Below are 22,286 nucleotides of genomic sequence, written 5' to 3' on the forward strand. Positions count from 1 at the left end.
GGTCTACAAAAATGTCCAGTTAATTGCCATCATTGGCACCTTCATTCTCCCACCCCATGTAGTGACTGGACACAGTCTTTCAAGACTTCAATGAGAATATTAAATACATCAAGGCCCAAGATTATCTTATCCTACAGGTTGATACATTCACTTGGCTCCTGTCATCAATCTCTTAGAGTTGTTAGACCCTCCCATCTTCAGTAATTCTTGCTGGTGTCAAAGGCTTCATTCATGAGTTCATTCCCTCCATGCTACTGCAATGGGTGTTGGAAATTAGGGCATGATTTGTTGTTCTCCCCCAAGCTCTGCATCAATACCCATCCTGTCTCTTCATGCTCGTGTGTGCACTATAACTTTGAAGAATCCATCCTTGACTTAAAATATAGAGATTGTATATCTTTCACTGTGGTAAGACACCAGGTATGACATCCGTCTATTCTGACATGACTTTTACTCATGCATTGTTTCATGCTCGTCTACCCTACTATTCTTTCCTTCCTCGGTTCCACAACTGCCTCCAAGCCTTAGACATCCCCCCCATCACCACCACCAGCTCCGTTACTGCTCATCTATAATCTGAAGCAGAGGGTGGTATCTGGAGATAACTCTGGTATCTCTGGCTGGTGCTTCTACTATTCAGTCATTCCCTACCTGCCATATTTGTCACTTCTCCACCTGACTCTTCTATGTCCACTCTGAACCGAGTCAGAGTTCGCTCTCTGACTCTTGGTTGCATCTTCCTCCTCCCAGCCATCCTTGTTTCACCTGGTCTCATTCTCTTACTGCCTGAGGCAATGGAGTATCTTGAAATAATCACACCTGTCTGTCAGAATCGTAAACCAGGTTCTCCCCTTTTCCTCCGCATTGTGTATATGGTGGTGATACTTTTGACATTGCTTGTCTTAAGTCTTTGTTCATGTATATTCCTAGATATCTTGAATGTCTTGGAACTTTAGAATATTCTATGACTGCTGTATAGTCTTCCGATTTTGACGGCACCTTTTTCATAATTACAGGTCCTTATTTTTCTCATCTTCTATGCCTCTGGAATCTCTCCTTCCTGCTGAAAAAAACTGGGAAGGACTAAAACTTTTATACAAAGTTTCCTTTCCTCTGATGTGCCTGTTCACCTTGCAGTAAATATATATACTGAGGAGAATGTCAACTGTGGATTGCATCCTGGGGCAGGTCAATTACTGGCCGAGACAGACACAACTAGTATAATAAAAATGGCCAACAATAAAATATTTAGGCAGCAGCTAGAACAGCAAAGGTTGTATGGAATGATGCTTATATTTAAACACTGAAGCTTGGCAAGATTATAATATTGGGATGAAGTAGGAATGAAATGATAAAATATGAGAACTATTTATTGAGAAAAAAGCTGCTAATGGTAAAATGGAGTAAATGTTAAAGAAATTTTATTCTAATTACAATACATGTCTATGATAATCGTAAAACTAAATTTAGCTTATAGAACGTCTAGAGCAAAGCACACATATATAACAACCAAAAGCAAGAATAGGAAGAGAAACAATGAAAGGCTCAGGAAGTTAAACCTCTTGGGCTTCCTGAGGATCAAGGCATCATCATCATTCTCATTGTCATGAACAGAGGAGGTGGTCTGAATCCTGGACACCCTCGCCATATTCACAACAACATTAGCTATGACGATACAGAAGCAGAGGGTGATGAGGATGGCATACCAGATGTCTAGTAGCTTATAGTAGGGTGTCTTGACATAAGAGTTAGTGGCTTGAGCAAAGAGTCCTGTAAGCACCAACAGGGATGTCAGTGACACCATAATCCTCTCGTTAAACTCCTTGATGGGGAAGAAGAGTGTTGAGTAAGAGATGATGAACATTAGGGCACTTGGGGCAAAGCTGTTGAGTAGATGATAGTCACACAGGCTCTGTAAGTGCAGAGTAATGATGGCAAAGGTCTTTTGTCTCCCACTCCAATGGAAGTCCACGGTGGTCTCTCCAGTTATCTTAATGAGTCGGTAGTCCAGGAGGTAGTCTTCATTTTCATAATTCACTTCGTAAGGTCCAGTTGCATTGTCTTTATGCTGCCACTTCATCTCGGTGATAGCCTTCACGATGTAAAATGATCCATTGCACATCTGACTACCAAAAGGGAAGCGGTGCAAATGGAACTTGCAAGGAAAGCTGACACGACACTCTGAGTAAACCCTCAGACTCTGTTGTTGCCCTGTCAGGAACCTTCCTAGTGAAGATAAGCAAACAAACTCATGAAAAAATGCAAGAACTTGACATTTTACCTTACAAAGTATTATAAGACCAATATACTCGCATGAAATCCTACATTAATTCCTTATCTTAACACGGCACAAGATGCTCCTTGCACTCTGGTCGTATGCAGTGTTAAAAGCAAACGCCAAATGTGTGTATACAGCTCATATTGAAGGTTAATTCTAGAAACTCAAATAAAGATTAGTTTTCTAATAACTAAAGTGTTGTCAACACAGCTTACCCATAAATGCATCCTTGAAGTCGTACTGCTCAATGGAATTCATATTCTTCCTTGTATTGCAGCGTGAACTGTAGCATTCCACGTTAATACCAGGTCCTTGCTTATATCCAGCAAACATACCAAGTTTTGGATACCATATCTCATCGCACGAAATGAAATGCAAATTTTCTCCCAAATCCCAGAAACGGACTCTTGGATCATGCCATGACATGAAAAACCCGATGTCAAGATGTGCCATGCCTTTCTCATTGGTAATTTGATCGATATTAAAAATCTCATAGCTATATGTCACTATCCCTTGGTCATTAGAGTCATAAACTGGAGTAACTTCACGTTCATAGCCTGGTTCCTTGTCAACAAGTCTCTTTCGGCATCCTTCTTCGTCGCTCCCGTCGGGAGAGTCTTTGTTACCGTCACATCGCTGGCTCCGAGGTAAACAGACGCCATCATGGGAGGAGAACTGTAAGATGTTGCAGGACGTCAACGTCAGAGTTGTGTTTTCGTCACCAGAGCACCAGCGATGCCGCCCTACTGGCTGGGAGCCTCGTTGTAGCTGCCACTCCCGGCGATGTAGACGAGATCTCAGGATCCACTTGTTGTCATTTCGAGTGATGTTGCATGTTTCTTGTCCTTTGAAGTAAATATTTCCGTCGGGCATTATACGCAAGAAGTAGTATCTGTCAAAGTCATGGATGTCGCCGAAGAGGGTGAAGCGAAGTGTGGCGGGAACACGACATACGCTACACTCCAGTTCGCTGAGACAGGTGCGTGACCCCAAGGTGCCGTTAGTCAACAAGGTCGGGCACAGAGTCGTTAGACCCTCCCCATATCGACCCTTGCTGCCCACCCACGACACCTGAGTCTCGTCTGTGATGCAGTGGCTGGCCACACTGTTAGCCACCTCCAAGCCTCCAGACGCCACCTCCTCTTCCGTTGGAAAATGTCCGCCAAACCCTTTACATATTCTCAACATTCCATTATAATCACAAGGTTCTTTGAGCAGCAAACTATCCATTGATTGAGAACACAGCTCGTCTAGTGAATAATCAACTAGCAATACATTTCCTCGACTAATCCAGGTTGAATTGATGGGGATGGCTGCCTTTTTGTTGTCCACAAGATTATTACAATTAGTAACAGGCTCAGAGGAGCCGTTGATGAGCCGTGGCTGGATGGAAATAGCAGCAACCAACCCAGTAAAGGAACGTTGGTGGTTGAGATGGGAGCCCACACACACCCCTCTGTCCTCAGACACAATGCCATAAGTCTTCTCAACGTTAGTCCAGTTCAAAAGGATTTCCCCTACACGTGCCCAGACCTGTAATATATGTGGTACTTAGAAGGCGAAAATGGTGCTATCAAATAATAAGTTAGAAAACATGCTGTATAAAATTTTAAGCGATCACACATTACAAGCAGTGCAGCAAAGTATTCAATAGTCTATAAAAGACGTGCAAACTATCGCTAACGTAAATTCTGGATGTATTCTTACGTTCAGCTGGAACATGGTGATGAGAACGAAAAAAATAAGTTAACTTCCTGAACACCAATGTTGTCTCAAAGGAACTATAAATTGCAAAGCCACAATGAGGAAGGCAAAACTTGAGAGAAACTGTTAACCTTAACTTAAACAGAACCACTTATGGTATTGGTTTCTTATTTTAGGAGATGGAAGATGTTGAAAAACAGTGTCACTGATGATAACAAACTAGTGAGTAAAATACTAAAGACAAAGTAAGGCTGTTTTCTGAAAATCATTGAAAGGATCTATGAGGAGAAAGCACCAAGCCATTGACTATATAGCACTTGGAAGGGATCAGGACAACACACAATTACAGCCCCGCTTCTGTGCCAGGCAAGTCCACTACTGGCTCACCATATTGGTTCTTGGAACTTTTGTTCCAAGAAGCTGAATCTAAAACAACAACAAAAACATCAGGACAAGGATTTGGGATGGGACGAGGGAAAGGAATGGTACTCAACCACTTGGACTGTCGGAGATTGAACGCCTACCTGCATGAAGCGAGCGTCGCTCTACCGTCCACCCCAAGTGTTTGGGCTGAAGATTAAGAGCCCAAATCAATTCTCACGAATATGACACAATCCTCGATTCACATTACAGATGTCATTCTAACCTCCCGTCGACGTTGACAATCTGGGAAAAATCACAGATCCTAAATATCATAAGGAAACCGAACTATATTTCACTCAATCCCTACCTGCCCAACCACTTGGGCTAGACGGTAGAGCGCCGGTCTCACGTCATTCAGGTCGGCGTTCAATCCCCCACCGTCCAAGTGGTTGGGCATCATTCCTTTCCCCGTCCCATCCCAAATCCTTATCCTGATCCCTTCCAAATGTTATAAGAGTTGTAATGGTTTGGCGCTTTCTGCTGGTAGTTTCCTTTCCCTCAACTCCCAACTCCAACAAACCTTTCCCCCTCCTCATACCCAAAGTTACCGTCATGTAGCCTCGCATTTTACAGGGGCTACAAATGCGAGGCTACAGGCTACACGTAGCCTCGCATTTTACACCACCAGTCTTCTCCATCGCCTTTTTCAATGCCACTCTTTTTCTCCTTACATGCACCCAGCATAACCCCTGAGACCTCCCTCGTGGTAACGCACTCTAACCCGCCCCCCGATACGAAATTGATATTGGTATCGAGACCGTAGACTTAAATTGTTTCGCCCGAACACGGTCCCCCCCTTTCCCTCTACTTCCATAAAGAAATTATATTAATAACTTGGTTTTGGTGAGTGGAGTAACCGACGCACACGAGGTTCCAAGCGTCCGTCAGTAGTGTCGCGGGGAAGGTGTAGCGGCTCCCGCCAACACTCACCCACAGGCTGGAGTCATTGAACCCTACAACATGTGGAAGTAACATGAAAGCTGTTACTTATTCCATATGTATCTATCGTGATACCTATGGCTACCGGACTATTGTTTTTGCATTCAAACATCTAAAATCACCCCACATTACATAACATTATTATCTAAATAAAAAATTCATTGATATATCTCTCAATATTAGCTATCTAAATATGTACCGATGCTTCCAAAAATTAATTTTGATGTAGAATATTTTTGTTTATACTGCGACAACTTTATTGGATCCTTCCCAAGGTATTGTTTTTGAATCAGTCAACATACATTCAGTAGTCTACAATTTTACTGAAAATGGAAATAATGTGAAATAAAGTAAGGAACGCAAGAAGCTGACCAGCTGTAAGACTGATGTCTTTAGTGTTGCAATAGAAGTATTGACCATCCTGTTGGTTGGTTTGTGCCTTAATCTGCTGCTGTCGCCTCTGCTTGGGTTTCTCCGTCTGCTGCTGCTGGGGCTGCAGAAGGGCGCACACTGCCAAGTTATTCCAGTCGACGTCGACGAAGGGGGGGCGGTGGACAGTGTTGTTAGTGCCACACAGAGAGGCTGACCCGCCGGCCAGCGCCACCACACCAACACACTCTCCTGGCGGAAGGCAGGGAACTGCGTCAAAGAAATACGTCCTCAACAGTACTGACCTAACTGTCTACGGGGAAATGTGGTCTGGCTCTCTATGCCCCGCCTGCTAGCCTCGTTGTCCCTGTGTTAATGCACTCGGTGTAAGTCTGATTCACTAGTGCCAGCGAACTCCTTAGGAAATATATAACGGTCAAATCTACTTACTCACTCACAGTTGCTTAAAATAGAAGCTGTACTTGTGGTCGGTCTCGAGGCCATTGTTGATGTGAAGATGTGCTTTGAATTTTGTAACTAGCTCATCAAGGTAGAAACTAAGTGATTGTAACCTATCCGCCGCTGCCCAGTGGATGAGGGGGAGGGGGGGGCGGTGTGCAGGACAAATATATCAATACAATACAATACAATACAATACAATTTTATTTAGGTAAGGTACATACATACAATAAATATTTACAAGGATTGTTTAACTTATAGGTATAGCTAGTACATACAATGCCTAAAGCCACTATTACGCAAAGCGTTTCGGGCATGATAAACTTAAATGACAAGCTTAATACTAATTGAGCATAATGAGTAGAATGAAAACAAGAAATGAAAACATAGATGAAAAAGCAGCACAAATACAATTATGTCGACAAACAGCGCTCTTTAAAGAAAAAAACAGACATTGGTTGACAATAGAAGGGTAAGGTAGGTTACAGGGAATTTATTAGGTATAGCTTCGCTTTTAACTTAAACTGGTTGAGAGAGGTACAGTCTTTAACATGGTTGGGAAGGTCATTCCACATTCTGGGCCCCTTGATTTGTAGAGCATTTCTAGTTTGATTAAGTCGTACTCTAGGAATATCAAAACTGTATTTATTTCTGGTGTGATGCTCATGGGTTCTGATACAACCTTCTATGAAGCTTTTGAGATCAGGATTGGCATTATAGTTTAGCGTTTTATATATGTATAATACACATGAGAGAATGTGCAGTGACTTAATGTCTAACATATTCAGAGATTTAAGTAGGGGTACCGAGTGGTGTCTGGGGCCAGAATTGGATATTGTCCTAATAGCCTAATAGCCTAATATCAATTGTGACACTAGCTCTCCACATATGTCAGTTGCTAAATTAAAAAAACTGTACTTGTGATCGATCTCGAACTCATTGATGATGTGACGACTTATACTGAATTTTGTAACTAGCTCATCAAGATTGTAACTTGCTTAGCTAAATGAATTGTGGGGCTCCATCCCTAAGCCTAAACTTTACACTACCGCCCACAAGATGGGTATGGGGCGTATAATAAATGAACTAAACCAAACTAAAAACCCACTCACCTGAAGACATCTGGAAAGCCAACAGAAGAAAGAGGTGCCGGAGTCGGAGGTGACGACGAGGGTAGTAAAGAAGTGTCGAGGTTAGTGACCCGTCATGGTGGCCCCGGATGCTGGGGGTCAGTGACCCCTCATGGTGGCCCCGGACGCTGGGGGTCAGTGACCCCTCATGGTGGCCCCGGATGCTGGGGATCAGTGACCCCTCATGGTGGCCCCGAACGCTGGGGGTCAGTGACCCTTCGTGACGATCCCAATCGCTGCAGTTTAATTTTCGTCGAAGCATTCCTGTAAAACAGGAAATACTCCGAATATTGTTTTTAAGTTTGCTGCAATGTGACGGTCAGTGTGAGTGTGGGTCACCACAGGAGGGACCGGGAGTGTGGCCCTATCATCAAATAATAACGGGTTGTATTAACCAAGATATATATACACACTGAGCCTGGCAGGAGACGATGAATCAACTCTTCTGGCCACTCTCCGACCTGGAACTAAGGATTCATACTCTTCCACATGGATATAAACGGCCGGAATTATCATTAATTGATTGTTTTCTTTCTTGTGTCGGTATCTCGCTCACCATCAAGCGTAATATATGGTGTAATAATTACTTATGTATATGAGTCCTGTATAGTGTTTATTGGTGTGTGTGTGTACTCACCTAGTTTTACTTGCGGGGGTTGAGTTTCGGCTTTTTGATCCCGCCTCTCATTTGGCAATTAACCGGTGTACAAATTCCTGAGCCTATTAGGCTCTATCATCTACATTTGAGACTGTGTATGGAGTCTTCCTCCACCACATCACTGCCTAATGCATTCCATTTATTAAATACTCTGACACACAAAAATAATTTCTAGGGTCCCTGTGGCTCATTTGGGTACTCAGTTTCCACCTGTGTCCTATTGTTCGCGTACCACCCGTGTTAAACAGTTTATCTTTTTCTACCCTGTCAATTCCTCTGAGAATTTTGTAGGTTGTGATCATGTCTCTCCTAACTCTTCTGTCTTCCAGTGTTGTGAGGTTCAGTTCCAGTAATATTTCCTCATAGCTCATTCCTCTCAGTTCGAGAACTAGCTTGGTGGCATACCTCTGAACCTTTCCTAACCCCATTTTGTGTTTGACTAGATGTGGACTCCACGGTGGAGCCGCATATTCCAGTATTGGTCTGACATATGAGGTATACAAGGTTCTGAATGCTTCCTTACACAAGTTTCTGAAGGCAGTTCTTATGTTCGCCAGCTTTGCATACGCCCCTGATGTTATCCTTTTTATGTGGACTTCAGGGGACAGTCCTGGTGTGATATCAACCCCCAGATCTTTTTCTCGTCCTGACTCCTGAATGATTTCCTCTCCCAGTTGGTACCTTGTGTTTGGTCTCCTGCTCCCTACTGCTCCCTATCTTCATCACTTTGCATTTGCTTGAGTTAAACTCTAGCAGCCATTTGTTGGACCATTCCTTCAGTCTGTCCAAGTCATCCTGTAGCCTCTGTTTGTGTGTGTGTATGTATTCACCTAGTTGTGCTTGCAGGGGTTGAGCTCTGCTCTTTCGGCCCGCCGCCTTCGGCCCATCAATCAATCATCTGTTACTGACTACTAACTAACTAATTATTTTTTCCACATACACCCAGGAAGCAGTCTGTTACACCCGTAACAGCTGTCTAACTCCCAGGTACCTATTTACTGCTGGGTAACAAGGGCATCAGGGTGAAAGAAACTGCCCATTGTTACTCGCCGTTGCCGGGAATCGAACCCGGGCCACAGGATTACGAGACCCGCGCGCTGTCCACTCAGCGCCCTAACGCCCCATGTGTTTGTGCGTGTGTGTGTGTGTACTCACACATGCATATTTCCGTCTCTCCTTCATGCCTCATTTATCCGTCCCTCTTCTTCTCGTCTTCCCCTATACACCTTCCCCCTTCCTCCCTCCCTACGGTTATCGTGTTGATCTCCACCAAGGACTATCGTATTCACCTGTGTTTGTTTACGCGGGTCTATACGAACGACTACAACGTACAGGTGGCCGCTCGCACGCACGTGGAGGCCACCAACAATTTTTTTTATAACAATAATAGCAACAATAAAATAATTTATTCATAAGATTTTACATACACAGAACATAAGACAAAGATGCAATTTATTCAGTCTTGTGAATTATGAATTATAAATTTATTGTGCACTCCATACTCATGCGAACGGTAGTTTATTACACACCCCATATTCATCCTGTGAGCGGTATTACGAGTCTTCTGACAGCAGATACTCCAAATACTCCGTCGATAAAACAACTAACTATACTGTACAGGTTGTTTTGTTGTTTTTGATTCAGCTACTCAGAACAAGAAGTTCCAGTAGCACGGGCTATGGTGAGCCCGTAAGTGGAGGCTCGATTGGAGCCATTATCTGTATCAATAGCTGATACTAGAGATCTGGCGATGGATGGGGGTCTTCATGGTGGTTTCCAGCCCTGGAGAGCTGGCTGTATCAGTTATGGAGCTGGTGGGGTTAGTGTAGAAACTATACAGAACTCGCTCTTCAATGTTATAGTGAATGATTTTACACTAAATGACGTGAGTTACCTGGAGCGTTGTAGCTAGTTTAATGCACTCACGGATATTAGGAGATGTTCTCATACTCTGCCCAGAGACTATGCTAAACTGAATTTACTAGTAAAGTACTAGAATTTTACTAGTGCAAACGAGTAGACTAGATCTAGATTCACATTCGAGCTATGACCATCCATCCAGTGGAACATGTCATATGGATTAGCTTAGCAGTAAAATTATGTGTATCTGAGCTAGTTTATACAAAAAGTTATATTTTATTATTATTTATTTGTGTAAATATAGTTTTCAACACCCTCCTTGCCTTCACTGTGTTTGAAATTCCCGCTGTAGATGGAATGAATTCACGTTTGGTCATTAACAACTTTGAATATGATAACTAAAATAAAATCCCTGGTATTAATATCCTTTCAGCTGTTCTAAAAGACTATCTGAATGACGCTACAAATTACTGGAGACATACGGGAGTTTTGTTTAGGTTTTTTAATGTACACAATGAACGCTGTCAACACCAAATAGATTTGTTCGCTTCATATATCGTGGCTTTGGCTTAGGAAGACTCGTTGCTACTACGGTCATAATTAGCAAAATATTTTTTTAGATTTTTGCTTTACCTGTCTTAATGTTAATATAAATATAAATGCAATTTTGTTTGATTTAATAAGTATTTTGTTAGTATATTTCAGTTGTGTATTGGGTTGTGTTGTGATGACGGAGGTATCGGACTCGCGCGAGGCTGATGCTTTGTGATTGTTTCTGTGGTGTCTGGCTCGCTGTAGTTTTTCCACTCAAAGAAGGCCAGTATGGCTTTTTTTGGCCCAGCCTCCATACTTGACCTTTCAGATGACGTCCTTCTACTTATATTCTCGTACCTCAAGTCTCGGGATCTTCTCACTCTCTCACAGTAAGTCACTCTTCATAAGACCTTGACGCAATCAATGACTTATTTGATCAAACCATTTAGAAAAAAAACTAGCTCAAAGGGCGATTTAGATTTTGACAAATCTTAAATCCATTTTTTGTTTAGGTATATTGAAACTTGAGCACAGAAGCACAGCCAGAACTTATCTCTGATTTTCCATAAACATTTTGAGTCTTGCTAAAACACTCCCAAGCATCATCAGTCTTAAATATGGCTGATTATATTCCACAAGTTGCGTTGTTTTATATTTTACCTTATTTCTAGTTTGGTAAAAACCTAATCTTCTTATCTAATCTGTTCTTATCTAACCTGCTCTTATCTAACCTGCTCTTATCTAACCTGTCCCTACCTAACTTGTCCCTACCTAACCTGTCCCTACCTAGCCTATCCATACCTAGCATCTACCTAACCTGTCTGTACCTACCCTCTGCCTACCTAACTGGTCCCTACCTAACCTTTACCTACTTAGTCTTTCCCTACCTAGCCCCTCTCTACCTAACCTTTACGTATCTAGCCCCTCTCTACCTAGCCTCTCTCTCTACCTAACCTTTTCCTATCTAACCTGCCCATACCTAATGTGTCCCTACCTAACTTGTCCTTACCTAACCTGATCTCTCACAACATTATCCTGCTTTAAGCCCAACATAACACCCTAACTCATTTAAATAGTAAAAAAAAAAAAAGCCAAAGAAAATTACAACAGCATGGTTTGCTGGAAACTTTGGGTTGGAAATGGGATGGCTTATCTTGCTGACAAATAACTATCCATATTACTATTTTCAAAACATTCAGCTGTCAGCTAACAGCACAGGCTTCAACACCCTGCAAGTTACCTGGAGCATACTTGGAGAGGGTTCTGAGAGTTCTTTTACTCCCTGAGCCCGGCCTGAGGACATATTCGACCCGGCCTGAGGCCAGGCTTGACCTGGCCTGAAGCCAGAAGTTCTGGCAGGTATCAGATACTTTTGTGCTCTTTACAACATGCACAGCTATTTTGCCCTGCTTTTGGGGGGGAGGGACATGTCGACCAGTTGTTAGGAGAACTTGGAACAAGTTGCCCTGTTTCTCAGTCTTTCTTAATACAGACTAATCATTAACTTGTATGATACTAAACCATTTTGGATTTTTTAATAGTTCATTTACAAATTAAAATATACCAGTCCAAATTATATATAGATGGCATATATTTGACAAATTTAAGAGTAAAGATCACCATGCAGTTAGTAATCATCTATACCATCTTGACAAATATAATCATGTATATAACGTGCATGTTAAAGAGTATGCAATATGGAATTTAATTAATTAAGAATACAGTATAACATTTTTAAAATAGGCTATACAGTGGGGCCCCGATTACGATGGTAATCCGTTCCCAGAGACATATCGTAAGTCAAAATATCATAAGTCAAAACGATTTTTCCCATAAGAAATAAAGAGAATTGAATTAATTCGTTCCACACACCCAAAAATATTAATTTAAAAATACATTTTATACTGAATACAATTTTTTTTCTCTTACTACAATACAGTACATATGTTTATCTTACCTTTATGGAGGACTCTTGATGGTATATGGAAGATGGTGATGAGGGGGAAAGGAGGAGATGTGTTACTGTTTGGAAGAGGAGTCCCCTTCCATTATAACATCAGGCAGTGATGATTTCTCTGGGGTACACTCTCTCCAACATTTTGCTTGCATACCACTAGGACCTGGTTGTGGTTCACTGCTTGTTTGTCTCACTAAAAATTTGTCTAGCAACACTTGTTTTTCCCTTTGCTTTAACATTTATCTGTAGTGATGCATCACAATGTCATTGAAAAGGTTAAGGCAACGACCTACTGCAGCTTGTTTGGGTGAGTCCTTTCAACAAAAGTTTGCAGTTCTTCCCATGCTGCACGCATTTTCATAATAAATCAAGAAGGGACATTCTCCACATCAATAACCCTCATACCATTTTCATGTTTACAAAGGATCACTTGTTTTTTTCTCTGTGGTCAGCCTCACATGTGTTTTCTTGGGTTAAACCTTACCACAAACTTTTTTGGGACCCATGGCGTGTTATATAATAATCACTTATATGTTCAAAAAGCAAAGAATCACCACAAAAATGGAATTTCTTATAAGTGTGATCGTCACTAAAAGGGCGGCTCTAGTAAACTGAGACAGGTCGGCCCATGCGACCGGAAAGCATGTGCTCGGTCGACCTGAACATGTATCAACGAATATCGTTAGTTGACGACACTATCGTAAGTCGGTAAGCCACAATGTACTTCATGGTCAATAAATATTTTCATGTAATTTGTTCATTGCAACAAAGATTGTGGATTATAATAACCAGTGGTCTTCATTTAGCAATAGCTGGTGACAAAATTACTAAAAAAAATGTGCAAAGCAAATTTTAAGTACTTTAATAATAATAATAATAATAATAATAATAATAATAATAATAATACATTCAATTTACATAATTATTGAACAGTATATGTGTACAGTATAGGGATATACTTAAGGCAAATTTATAGTAATCGACTACAGTATATTTTGCACTGCAGCCTATATTATAATTCCCATAATAGGGTCACTTGAAGAAAATATTATCCACATTCACCACTTCCTCAAAAAGCAGATCATATTGTTCCAGATCAGAGCCAGATGTGAGTGAAATCCAGATTTCATAAAATGAGCTCTTTTTTTTTTTTTTTTGGCTGTTCATCTAATTTTTCTGCTTTTTCTTATAGTAAATTATATAATGCACATTTTAGAATATTCAGCCGTAATATACAATTATTTTGTTTGCATATAAATAATTATGAATGATAACATACACAAAAATTCATTTATTTTGCTTATCTTTCTGGGCTGGTTCTTTTTAAATTCCTGGTGCATTTGCTCTGGCACCATTGAGACATTCACAAAGCACCCAGGTCTCTGGAACTTGTGCAGGTCTACCAAGCGCCAGGACCAGAATCTGGTGTGCACATAGAGGCGAGAGATCACCAGATGGCAGCTGTAGTTCACTAAAGCATTCCACCTCTCACATAGCTGGCAGTAACTTTACACCCTATATCCTTTGTATTATTTAGATCAAGGGGGGTGGGGGGGGGGTTCATGTTCTTTTGAACGTGGTTGTCCCATGGGGCGGGGCTATACATAGCATGTATTTATTCATTATGCTTCACAATTGTGCCTATGCATCCCCATCTTGTGTGTCCTTAGTTAATAGTTCTCCCTGAATTTATTTCAGGGTTGTATACCTTTGTGTCTGCTTGCATTTTGCATTTCTTCACCAGCGTTATCTTTTCTGAGGAGGTTTTGAGTGTTCTTTCTGAGTTGTTTTCCTCAGGGTGTGTTAGTGTCTGAATAGTCCTTGACTTGATTCTCAACTTAGACTTATTGAAGGGAGTTGATTAATTTTCCCATGTACAGTACTGAACAAATTATATAGAATAGTATACATATACAAATACAATCAAAACTCGGTAATACAAATAAGGGGCCAACCTCCCATTTGTGTTAGCTGAACATTTGACTAACCTACCTGTTGTCTACCTGTTTATGGTTCTGGGAATGAATGTCTCCATAGCTCGGTTTCTAACCAGACTTCCTGATTGGTGGTCTGGTCAACCAGGCTGTTAGATGCTGCTGCTTTCAATCTTATGTATGAATCAGTCTAGATGATCAGGTATCCTTTAGTGCTGTTTATCAAGTTCTCTTTTTGAACACCATGAATGTCCAAAAATAAACAAATTCACAATATTATGCACAACATCTCAGTTATTCCAACATTTACCCACAACTCATTGTATGCTGCTGCTGCATTTTTAGAGAGAGAATATTGCCTACCCTTCAGCCAAGGGTAGGCAATATTTGTCCTTGCTGGAGGTCTGTTTGCCGCGCCACCTTTTGGGGTGATGGTGGATAGGTATAGATGGTGAATTGATTGGATAGGTATATGGGGGAGAAGGGTTGGGTTTAAATAGGACGTGCCTAGTCCAGGTCAACAGGACTGTTGTTGGATATAATAAAGTATTTACTTAAAAATATTTAATATAAAATTAGTTAAAAGTTTGAGATAATGTTGAAGGTAAATTGCTGATTTGTGGTATTATATGCTTGATATAAATTTAATGTCTTTATTTTCAGAACATGTGAACGATTCAACAAAGTGGCAGGTGACAAGTCATTGTGGATTGATGTAAACTTCAGTGAAGGGTGCTTATCTTTGCAGCAGTTAAAGCGTTGCCATGTGTTTTTGCGTGCAACTACTCGTCGTTTAATTCTGCGAGGACACAAGAAGAAATATGCAGGGACCCCCAAGTGGAAAACTCCTCTCATAAGTGCAGGTCTTTTAAAGCTTATTGGAGAGAAATGCCCAAACCTTCAGGAATTAACATTAAGTGAAGCTTATATTGATGCCAACAAACTCAAAATGGCAGATTTTTTGCCTGTTCAGTCTCTCAGTAAATTTAGTCTTGTTGACTGTGAGTTTGTGAATCTGCCTTCACCCTTAAGAGATGGGTCATATTTTAAGAGAACACAAAAAATTCTTCCTAGATTAGAGTGCTTGAAAATTATCAAGTGTACTTGGGTGGATGATTACGATGTCATGGTGCTTAGTAAAGTTGATTCTTTAAAAAAATTGGTATTAAGAAATTTACCAAAGGTAGGCAGAGCAATGGCGTACCTTGCACTTGGTTTTCGGTTCGGTTTTCAGAATTTAGAGGAATTGGACTTGAGAGGAACTAGCTTAGAAGACAATGAAGTGATATCAGTAGTGAGAAATGGGAAACTGAGAGCCCTATACTTAGGTCCAATGGGACCAGTTAAACGTTTGCCAGAGGAACCACCAGGAGGGCACAACCTCATTATGCCAGATCCTCGGTGGCAAGAAGAAAGGCAGCAAGTTGTGGTTATCAATGTTGGACCAAATGGACCTCAGTGGCGACAGGTAAATGATGAGGAACTGGATGGAATGGGTCTCCAGTGGGTAAGGAATGCTCCTGTTGTCCAACAGCACCGTGCAGAAGAGGAAGATGAAGACAGGCACTATTTTATTGGTAAAGATGGAAGGCCAGTTGAAGCAGAGGAAAACAGTGATGATGACGATGATGATGAAGAGGATGATGAAGATGATGATTGCGATGATGATGAAGATAATGGTGCAGTGCAAGGATATGAGAAGAGAGAGCATAAATCTTGTACAGGTGAAGCACAAGGGAAAGCACGGGACAGTTCAAGCCGGGCAATTTCAGATGAAAGAGAAGGAAAGAAAGATAATTCATGTAAAAACAATCAGAATAAGGAGGATAATGATGATACAGGAGAAAACAGAGAAGAGCCAGCAGGAGACCACGAGGATGATTTGCATTGTGAAGCTTGTCAGGTTCCAGATGAAGGCTTATCTGATAAGCTAGTTCGTGCATTTGGCTCAACAACTAAACATCTGCACACTTTAGTAGTGTCTGGCTGTGCTATCTCTGACTATGGCTTACAAGAGATAATTCGACTGGCTCCATCATTGCGGCTGCTTGATGTAACCAACACAAAAGTAACAAGTGGTGCTGTCCAAGAGGCAAAGGTTGCTCGACCAGATTGTGTAATATTGGGTGGCGGGCCACGAGTAATGCGACAGCAAAATAACAGATGATGTTGACTCTGTCATAAAGTATGAGAATATTCTGTTGACTAGGTAGTCTGTAATATGGAAATTAATATTGCCTTTCATCCAGGTATTTAAGCCTAGTGTGTGATCAGCATATATATAAAAGTATGGGACAATAACATACTAGTAATATATGGTGCAGTTGCTGGATACACCAATACCTCAGGTATTCAAAACACAGTGAGGATGTTTACTATCTGGAATTTATATTTGGTATCAATATTTGTTATTTATCTGTATGCTTTAGTATATACATACTGTATGTGTGTTCATTTATGACTGAATATCAATGTATATTTTTTTTAGATAATGCAAATATTTGCTAAAAGGGATCTGAAGATTTTGAAATGTATTGTATTGAGCATACTGTACTCTGTATATTTTTTTGTAGCGAAGATTAAATCTTTGCCTATTTTAATGATTAATATTACTTTTGGAGATGTTAAATGGTATGAGTTACTTTACAAAATATTCTGAAAGCTATGCATTTTAATACAACAGTTTTAATTGGGCACCAAATTTTAAATACAGTGGAGTTGTACAGTAGCTACTAGTTTGTTTATGTAATTTGTAATATATTTGTTTTAGTTAGTGGCATTAATATGCTTCTTAATGCTCTAGTAGCTATATTATGCAGATCAAAGATATTACTTATACAGTACTGAATAGGCTAGAATAGCAGTCTTTATAATTGGCTACGATTAGTTATTTCATAAAAAATCCAAAATGTTTCAACACATTTTCAATTGCTGCTGTGGTGATATAGTAGAATCTTCGCATTGCTTCATATTGCTTAAAGGCAGGTTTAAGTTCACTTATCCATGCCAATTTTTTGTATTACTATATGTTTCTACTTAAATAGTTTTATCTATTCTCCTTTCCTTCTTTGTAAAAGATAATTTAGAGGAATAAATAAAATAAATATTAAAGTCAAGCTACATAGAGAATAGCAAAGTATCATTAAATTCAGATATACATACACATATTGGACATATGTGTCCACATGCTAATATTTGCACACACAAATTACACTGCAAGATATGAGACTGCACAATAAAATACCAGATTTGAGGTTCATTGCTTTAGTTGACAGTTGTAAGGTGGGACCTAGGAGCCGAGCTCAATCCCTGCCAATTCTTCTTGTTAAAAAAAAATACTCTACACGAATTAACACAACATTTAGAGAGAAATCCCAATACAGTACAGTAATTCGTCTCATCACACGTGTATGTGCACAATATCCTGCAACACCTTTACTATGACCAATGTTTTTGCAGTACATTTTGACTTGCCTCGTGGTCTTTTGAGAATCCTAGAGAAATTCAAGTTGTACCAGGAAACAGTGCTCATAAGTGTTGGCATTTTACCTTATAATGTGCAGTAGTGCTGAGTTATCCTACACACTTGCAGATATGAGGTACATATACAGTACTGTATTGTGTATCGAGGTAAAATTATGCCGTATTTTTCTAAAAATAATTAATGCAACAAAATGTTTGTTTCTTTTCTGTACAGTTTATAGACACACTGGGAGAATTAAATTTATTGTACTAAAAATAAAAAATACATTTCAAAAGTACAATACTGTAGATGAATTAGTTTCCTTATTCATTAGCATGGTTTTTGGGATGTGCAATGTATTAGCGACACGAAGGATAGTACACAACACCGAACAAGAGGACTAAGAAAAAAACTTGTTCAAGCTAAAGAAACAAAGGTGCCGAAAAATTATTAGAAAGTTTTCTTTTGGAAACAGTGGTAGACGGTTGGAACACGTTAAGTGTGCTGGTGGTGGAGGCCAAAACTGTCAGTAGTTTCAAAGCGTTATACGACAAAGAGTACCGAGACGGTGGGACACTGCGAGTGTAGCTCTCATCCTGCAACTACACTTGTGTAATTACAATGAAATCGCATTAACGTGATGTATCGATAAAAAAGTAAGTTTCAATTGGTACTTCCAAGCTGTATCAACTAGGCTGGGAGTACCAAGTGTGCGGGTTCAATTCCTCCTCATGGTACCTGCTGATTTTCTCATGAAGGACAGTACAGTACTATACTCTATGACCATTTTCTTCATGATGCAGCTTGTTAGTCTGTGCTTTCAGTATTACTGAATTAATGATACAAGTACTTTACAGTATCTGTGACCATTTTTATAAATTGGAGCATTGAAAACTGAAAGCTAATAAAACCACAAAAAATGTCGAAATATTCAATTTGTCTCATTTCCAGCAAATTTCCTAAAATACAAAACAACAAATTGAATTAATGTAATATCAGTTATTAATGTTGGTTTCATGTTAGATTAGCACTGGAGAAACATTAATTCAACATAGTGGAGAGAGAAAGCATAGCATGGGCAATAATAGATGTATAGATACAATACTATATAACAATGGATTACAGTATAGCCACAGAAACTAAATAAATGGGCAATGGATTTTGATAATTATGATGATAGGGCCAAACTAGATATTGCCATGGATGCTAAGAGAAAATGCTTTGGTACTACAGTATGTAATCTGCTAATCAGGGTTTACATCACAATTTAAGAGATTGATAGTATTTTTTTTAAGAGTTTATTATTTACTAATTGGCGAATGTAATTGGCAACAAAATTTACCAAGACATTTGAAGTGATTTACTAAAAATATTAGTTACACACCCAATCAGGTCAGACTAAACTAAGTATCATTATTATCAGTAATTTTTTCAGAGCTGTAACAAATTTGTATTTAAGTAATAATACTGTATATAAGGGTTTAAAATTATGAGTTGTAATGATCTTTACATTACAAATAAGCAATTGTTTTCATGTACTCTGGAAAGTTTAGATTCAAAGGTTAATCAAATTATTTTAATTGAGTAGCAACAAAGGTACATTTTCAAGCAACCAGGTTAGCTTGATGTTTGTTATAAAAATATGGATTGGTCTGACTTCAATGTTTAATATACATAACTTACATTTAGGATTACAGTATTTTCTATGTCAACAGAAAATTTTGGAGAGAGAGAGAGAGAGAAACAAGAAAAAAAGGAAAAAAAAGGAAAGGAAAAAAAGAAAAAAAAAGAAAAAGGTTAAATAAATAAATTAAATAAATGAATAATAAAGTAAATAAATAAATAAATGAGTTTGACCACAGAACACGTAAGAGATCACAAACCTCTACATGTTGTCATGTATGAAAGCATGTACCGTAATATTACGTGTATTAGTGGCTTCGTGAGAAAGGACCACAACCACCAAAACCTATAATACCATAACCTATTGCTCCTTATTGACTATAAATATAATAAATGGCACTAAGCTAAGTTAGACTACAGTATTTAAGTTATAAAATACGCCACAATTGTAGGGAGTTAGACGAAAATATCTGAAGGTTTATTTATATTAGTAGAAATTGCTTAGTGATCAATAGTAAAAATCTAACCTATTCCTATAAATGGACTTGACAAGGACTGCCTCATCTTTTAGGACATGGTGGCAATGTTTGCTCTACAACAAGGAACTAATCGACTCACATCGAGCCACATTATATAATTACTGTTAAATCTATTGAAAATGAGGGGGGAATAAGAATCAGGGGTGAACCCATAGCCATCTCAAACTCCAACACAGTGCTCGGGTACAACTTCAACAGGCTACTCAACTCCTCCCAGTACGTATCCCAGAAGACAGCGATGGCCCGGGGCTCACTGGAGAGGCTCTTCCGTTTCAAACCAAGCCCCATCCCACATCAAGCTCCACCTGTACAGAATGATCATAAGGCCTAGCTTGGAATACCCCTACGTTCCCCTGAACCTCACCAACAAATCCAACATGTTGAAGATTCAACGAGTACAAAACAAAGCACTTCGCTTTGCAGAGGGCCTGACTCTGAGGGACAGGGTAAGAACTGACCTGATCCATGAGACGCTCAACATGAAGCCAATGAACATTAGGCTCAGCTACCTGGCCAGAAGACAGCTGTACCGTATGAAGAACATGTATGTCCCAGACCCAGAAGATCCCTTCGTAGCAGAAAACACCACCAGCGACTACGAGATCCACGAACCACCACACAGAACCAGAAGAATCACTCTCCAACAAAAAGTGATCAGACATATCCATGATGAGGCCTTCCCAAGCCCTCAGATACTAAGCGGTCTGCCAGACGATCCAGATGAGTGGCCCATCCCAGACCCAATCTACACCAAATGAAGAATAAAGAAAGAAAGAAAAAAAATAATAAAATAAAAAAAAAAAAAATAAAAAAAAAATAAATAAATAAAAAAAAAATAATAAAAAAAAAAAATATATAAATAAATAAAACACCTACAAAAAATATAAAACCAAAAAACTATTTGTCGTGGCGGCAGAAGTGTAACTACCCTGATGTTTCTAAGATTAGCCTCCTTCAGCCAACTCCATGGCTCTAGTGCTTTAGGACACCAACAAGGTCACAAACACTAGCCCCCCCAGCCAATGTACTGACAACCCAACATAACACATACGCAAACAAACAACACATACAAAAATGTCAACCCATGGTGGACAGGCCACCGAACTTTCAAACCTCCTCTCTCTCTACACCCGCATCCTCTTCCTGAATTTCATCTCCCCATCCCTCTACCTCCCCCATCCTTTCCATTCCTATGGACATCAATCCGATCCAATCCGACTGTTAAATACATTATAAATTTCTGGTCAAGTCAATTTACAATCACACGACTATATAAAAGTTAGTTTCATTTAAATGAAGGTGCAAAGTTAAACTGTTTACTACAAAAAAAGTTTGTTGCCCACAACGAGTTAAAAAAAAAGCAGAATACTCTGAGGTAGGCAGACAACTTCTGTTAGTGCCGGAGAAATTTATCATTAGTACAGCATTGGAGAGCAATAGCAGGCAAGCCCTACAGACAGCCAGTCGTCGTCTTCCACTGCTACTTTGAGCCGCTGAGGCGGCAGGAGCTGGTTACTCTTGCCCTCGCTTCTGGTACTTTATATATCATGATGCACACGATAAATGTGATGTTCCGGGGCTCCCGCCAATTCACTCAACCGGAAGTACTCTACACACGGAGGAAATCACCGACGTTGAACCATTGATGACATCGTTGAAGACGGCAGTGGACTCTTCAAGAACGAAGAGGTTCTTCAGGGGCCTGAGGGTTCTTCCCCCCTGCCATCCGCCACTGCACTAGAAGAAGCCAGTCTGATATTAATCCCACTACGAGAGTACAACCCAGGCTGTGAGGACCTTCTACGGTCGACGTATTAGTACTTTCATATCTTATACGCCTATTCCTGACATTATCAACACACAACCCAACTTCTGTGTCAGAAGAACTCATTTGGAAGGAAGCCAATCAACGTCCGACTCTAAACCTAAAGTTAAACTCTCCAGCCGAGGAAACCCATGTTGCTCTACATGGATTCAGATGTATTGGCATCTCATCCACTAAAACAGTGCCACAAGTGCTTCCACTACGATCATTACACTCTTAAGTGCACACTTAAGAGTACACCAGTTAATTGAAAGTTGAAAGGCGGGACCAAATAGCAGAAGCTCAACCCCCGCAAGCACAACAAATCGCCATTTCACTTTAGTGTCCACTCAGATAGGCGGAAATGAAGTAAATCTGAGGCATAACAAGCATTTGCAACAACCCGCCCGAAAACTCGTTCGACAACCACATTTAACATACAAGCTTCTGTATTCTCCGCCTTGCTGGAAAATTGTGCATCCACACTTCAGTCAAATGCTTGGGAAGGACCTACTTAACCACAAACTCAGCCACCGACACAACCCATCACCCAAGAGGATTTTTTTTTTATATAAAAGAAGCACAATAAATACAAGAAATCACGTCATAGGA

The 22,286-nt window shown here is 40.0% G+C and overlaps 2 protein-coding genes across 2 annotated transcripts; one reads left to right on the forward strand and one right to left on the reverse strand.

The window, feature by feature from the left end:
* Positions 1-1,405: 1,405 nt before the first annotated feature.
* LOC123756618 (glycine receptor subunit alpha-4) lies at positions 1,406-3,885 on the reverse strand. Its single transcript, XM_045739847.2, has 2 exons — positions 2,494-3,885; positions 1,406-2,226 (listed from the first exon to the last, which is right to left on the reverse strand). Exons 1-2 carry the CDS (start codon positions 3,506-3,508, stop codon positions 1,472-1,474), a joined length of 1,770 nt encoding a protein of 589 aa, XP_045595803.2. The 5' UTR covers positions 3,509-3,885; the 3' UTR covers positions 1,406-1,471.
* Positions 3,886-10,552: 6,667 nt separating this feature from the next.
* On the forward strand, positions 10,553-18,009 carry LOC138369010 (uncharacterized). Its single transcript, XM_069331845.1, has 2 exons — positions 10,553-10,743; positions 14,909-18,009. The coding sequence occupies exons 1-2, from the start codon at positions 10,643-10,645 to the stop codon at positions 16,410-16,412; spliced, it is 1,605 nt and encodes a 534-aa protein (XP_069187946.1). The 5' UTR covers positions 10,553-10,642; the 3' UTR covers positions 16,413-18,009.
* Positions 18,010-22,286: the final 4,277 nt, after the last annotated feature.

This window comes from Procambarus clarkii, chromosome 26 (assembly GCF_040958095.1).
Source record: "Procambarus clarkii isolate CNS0578487 chromosome 26, FALCON_Pclarkii_2.0, whole genome shotgun sequence".
NCBI lineage: Eukaryota > Metazoa > Arthropoda > Malacostraca > Decapoda > Cambaridae > Procambarus > Procambarus clarkii.

Excerpts from the sequence above, each read along its gene's own strand:
- LOC123756618 (XM_045739847.2), bottom strand. The coding sequence starts at position 3,508 with ATGGATAGTTTGCTGCTCAAAGAACCTTGTGATTATAATGGAATGTTG. Across the intron at positions 2,227-2,493 it reads CTTCAAGGATGCATTTATGG|GAAGGTTCCTGACAGGGCAA; the intron begins GTAAGCTGTGTT and ends TATCTTCACTAG.
- LOC138369010 (XM_069331845.1), top strand. The coding sequence starts at position 10,643 with ATGGCTTTTTTTGGCCCAGCCTCCATACTTGACCTTTCAGATGACGTC. Across the intron at positions 10,744-14,908 it reads GATCTTCTCACTCTCTCACA|AACATGTGAACGATTCAACA; the intron begins GTAAGTCACTCT and ends CTTTATTTTCAG.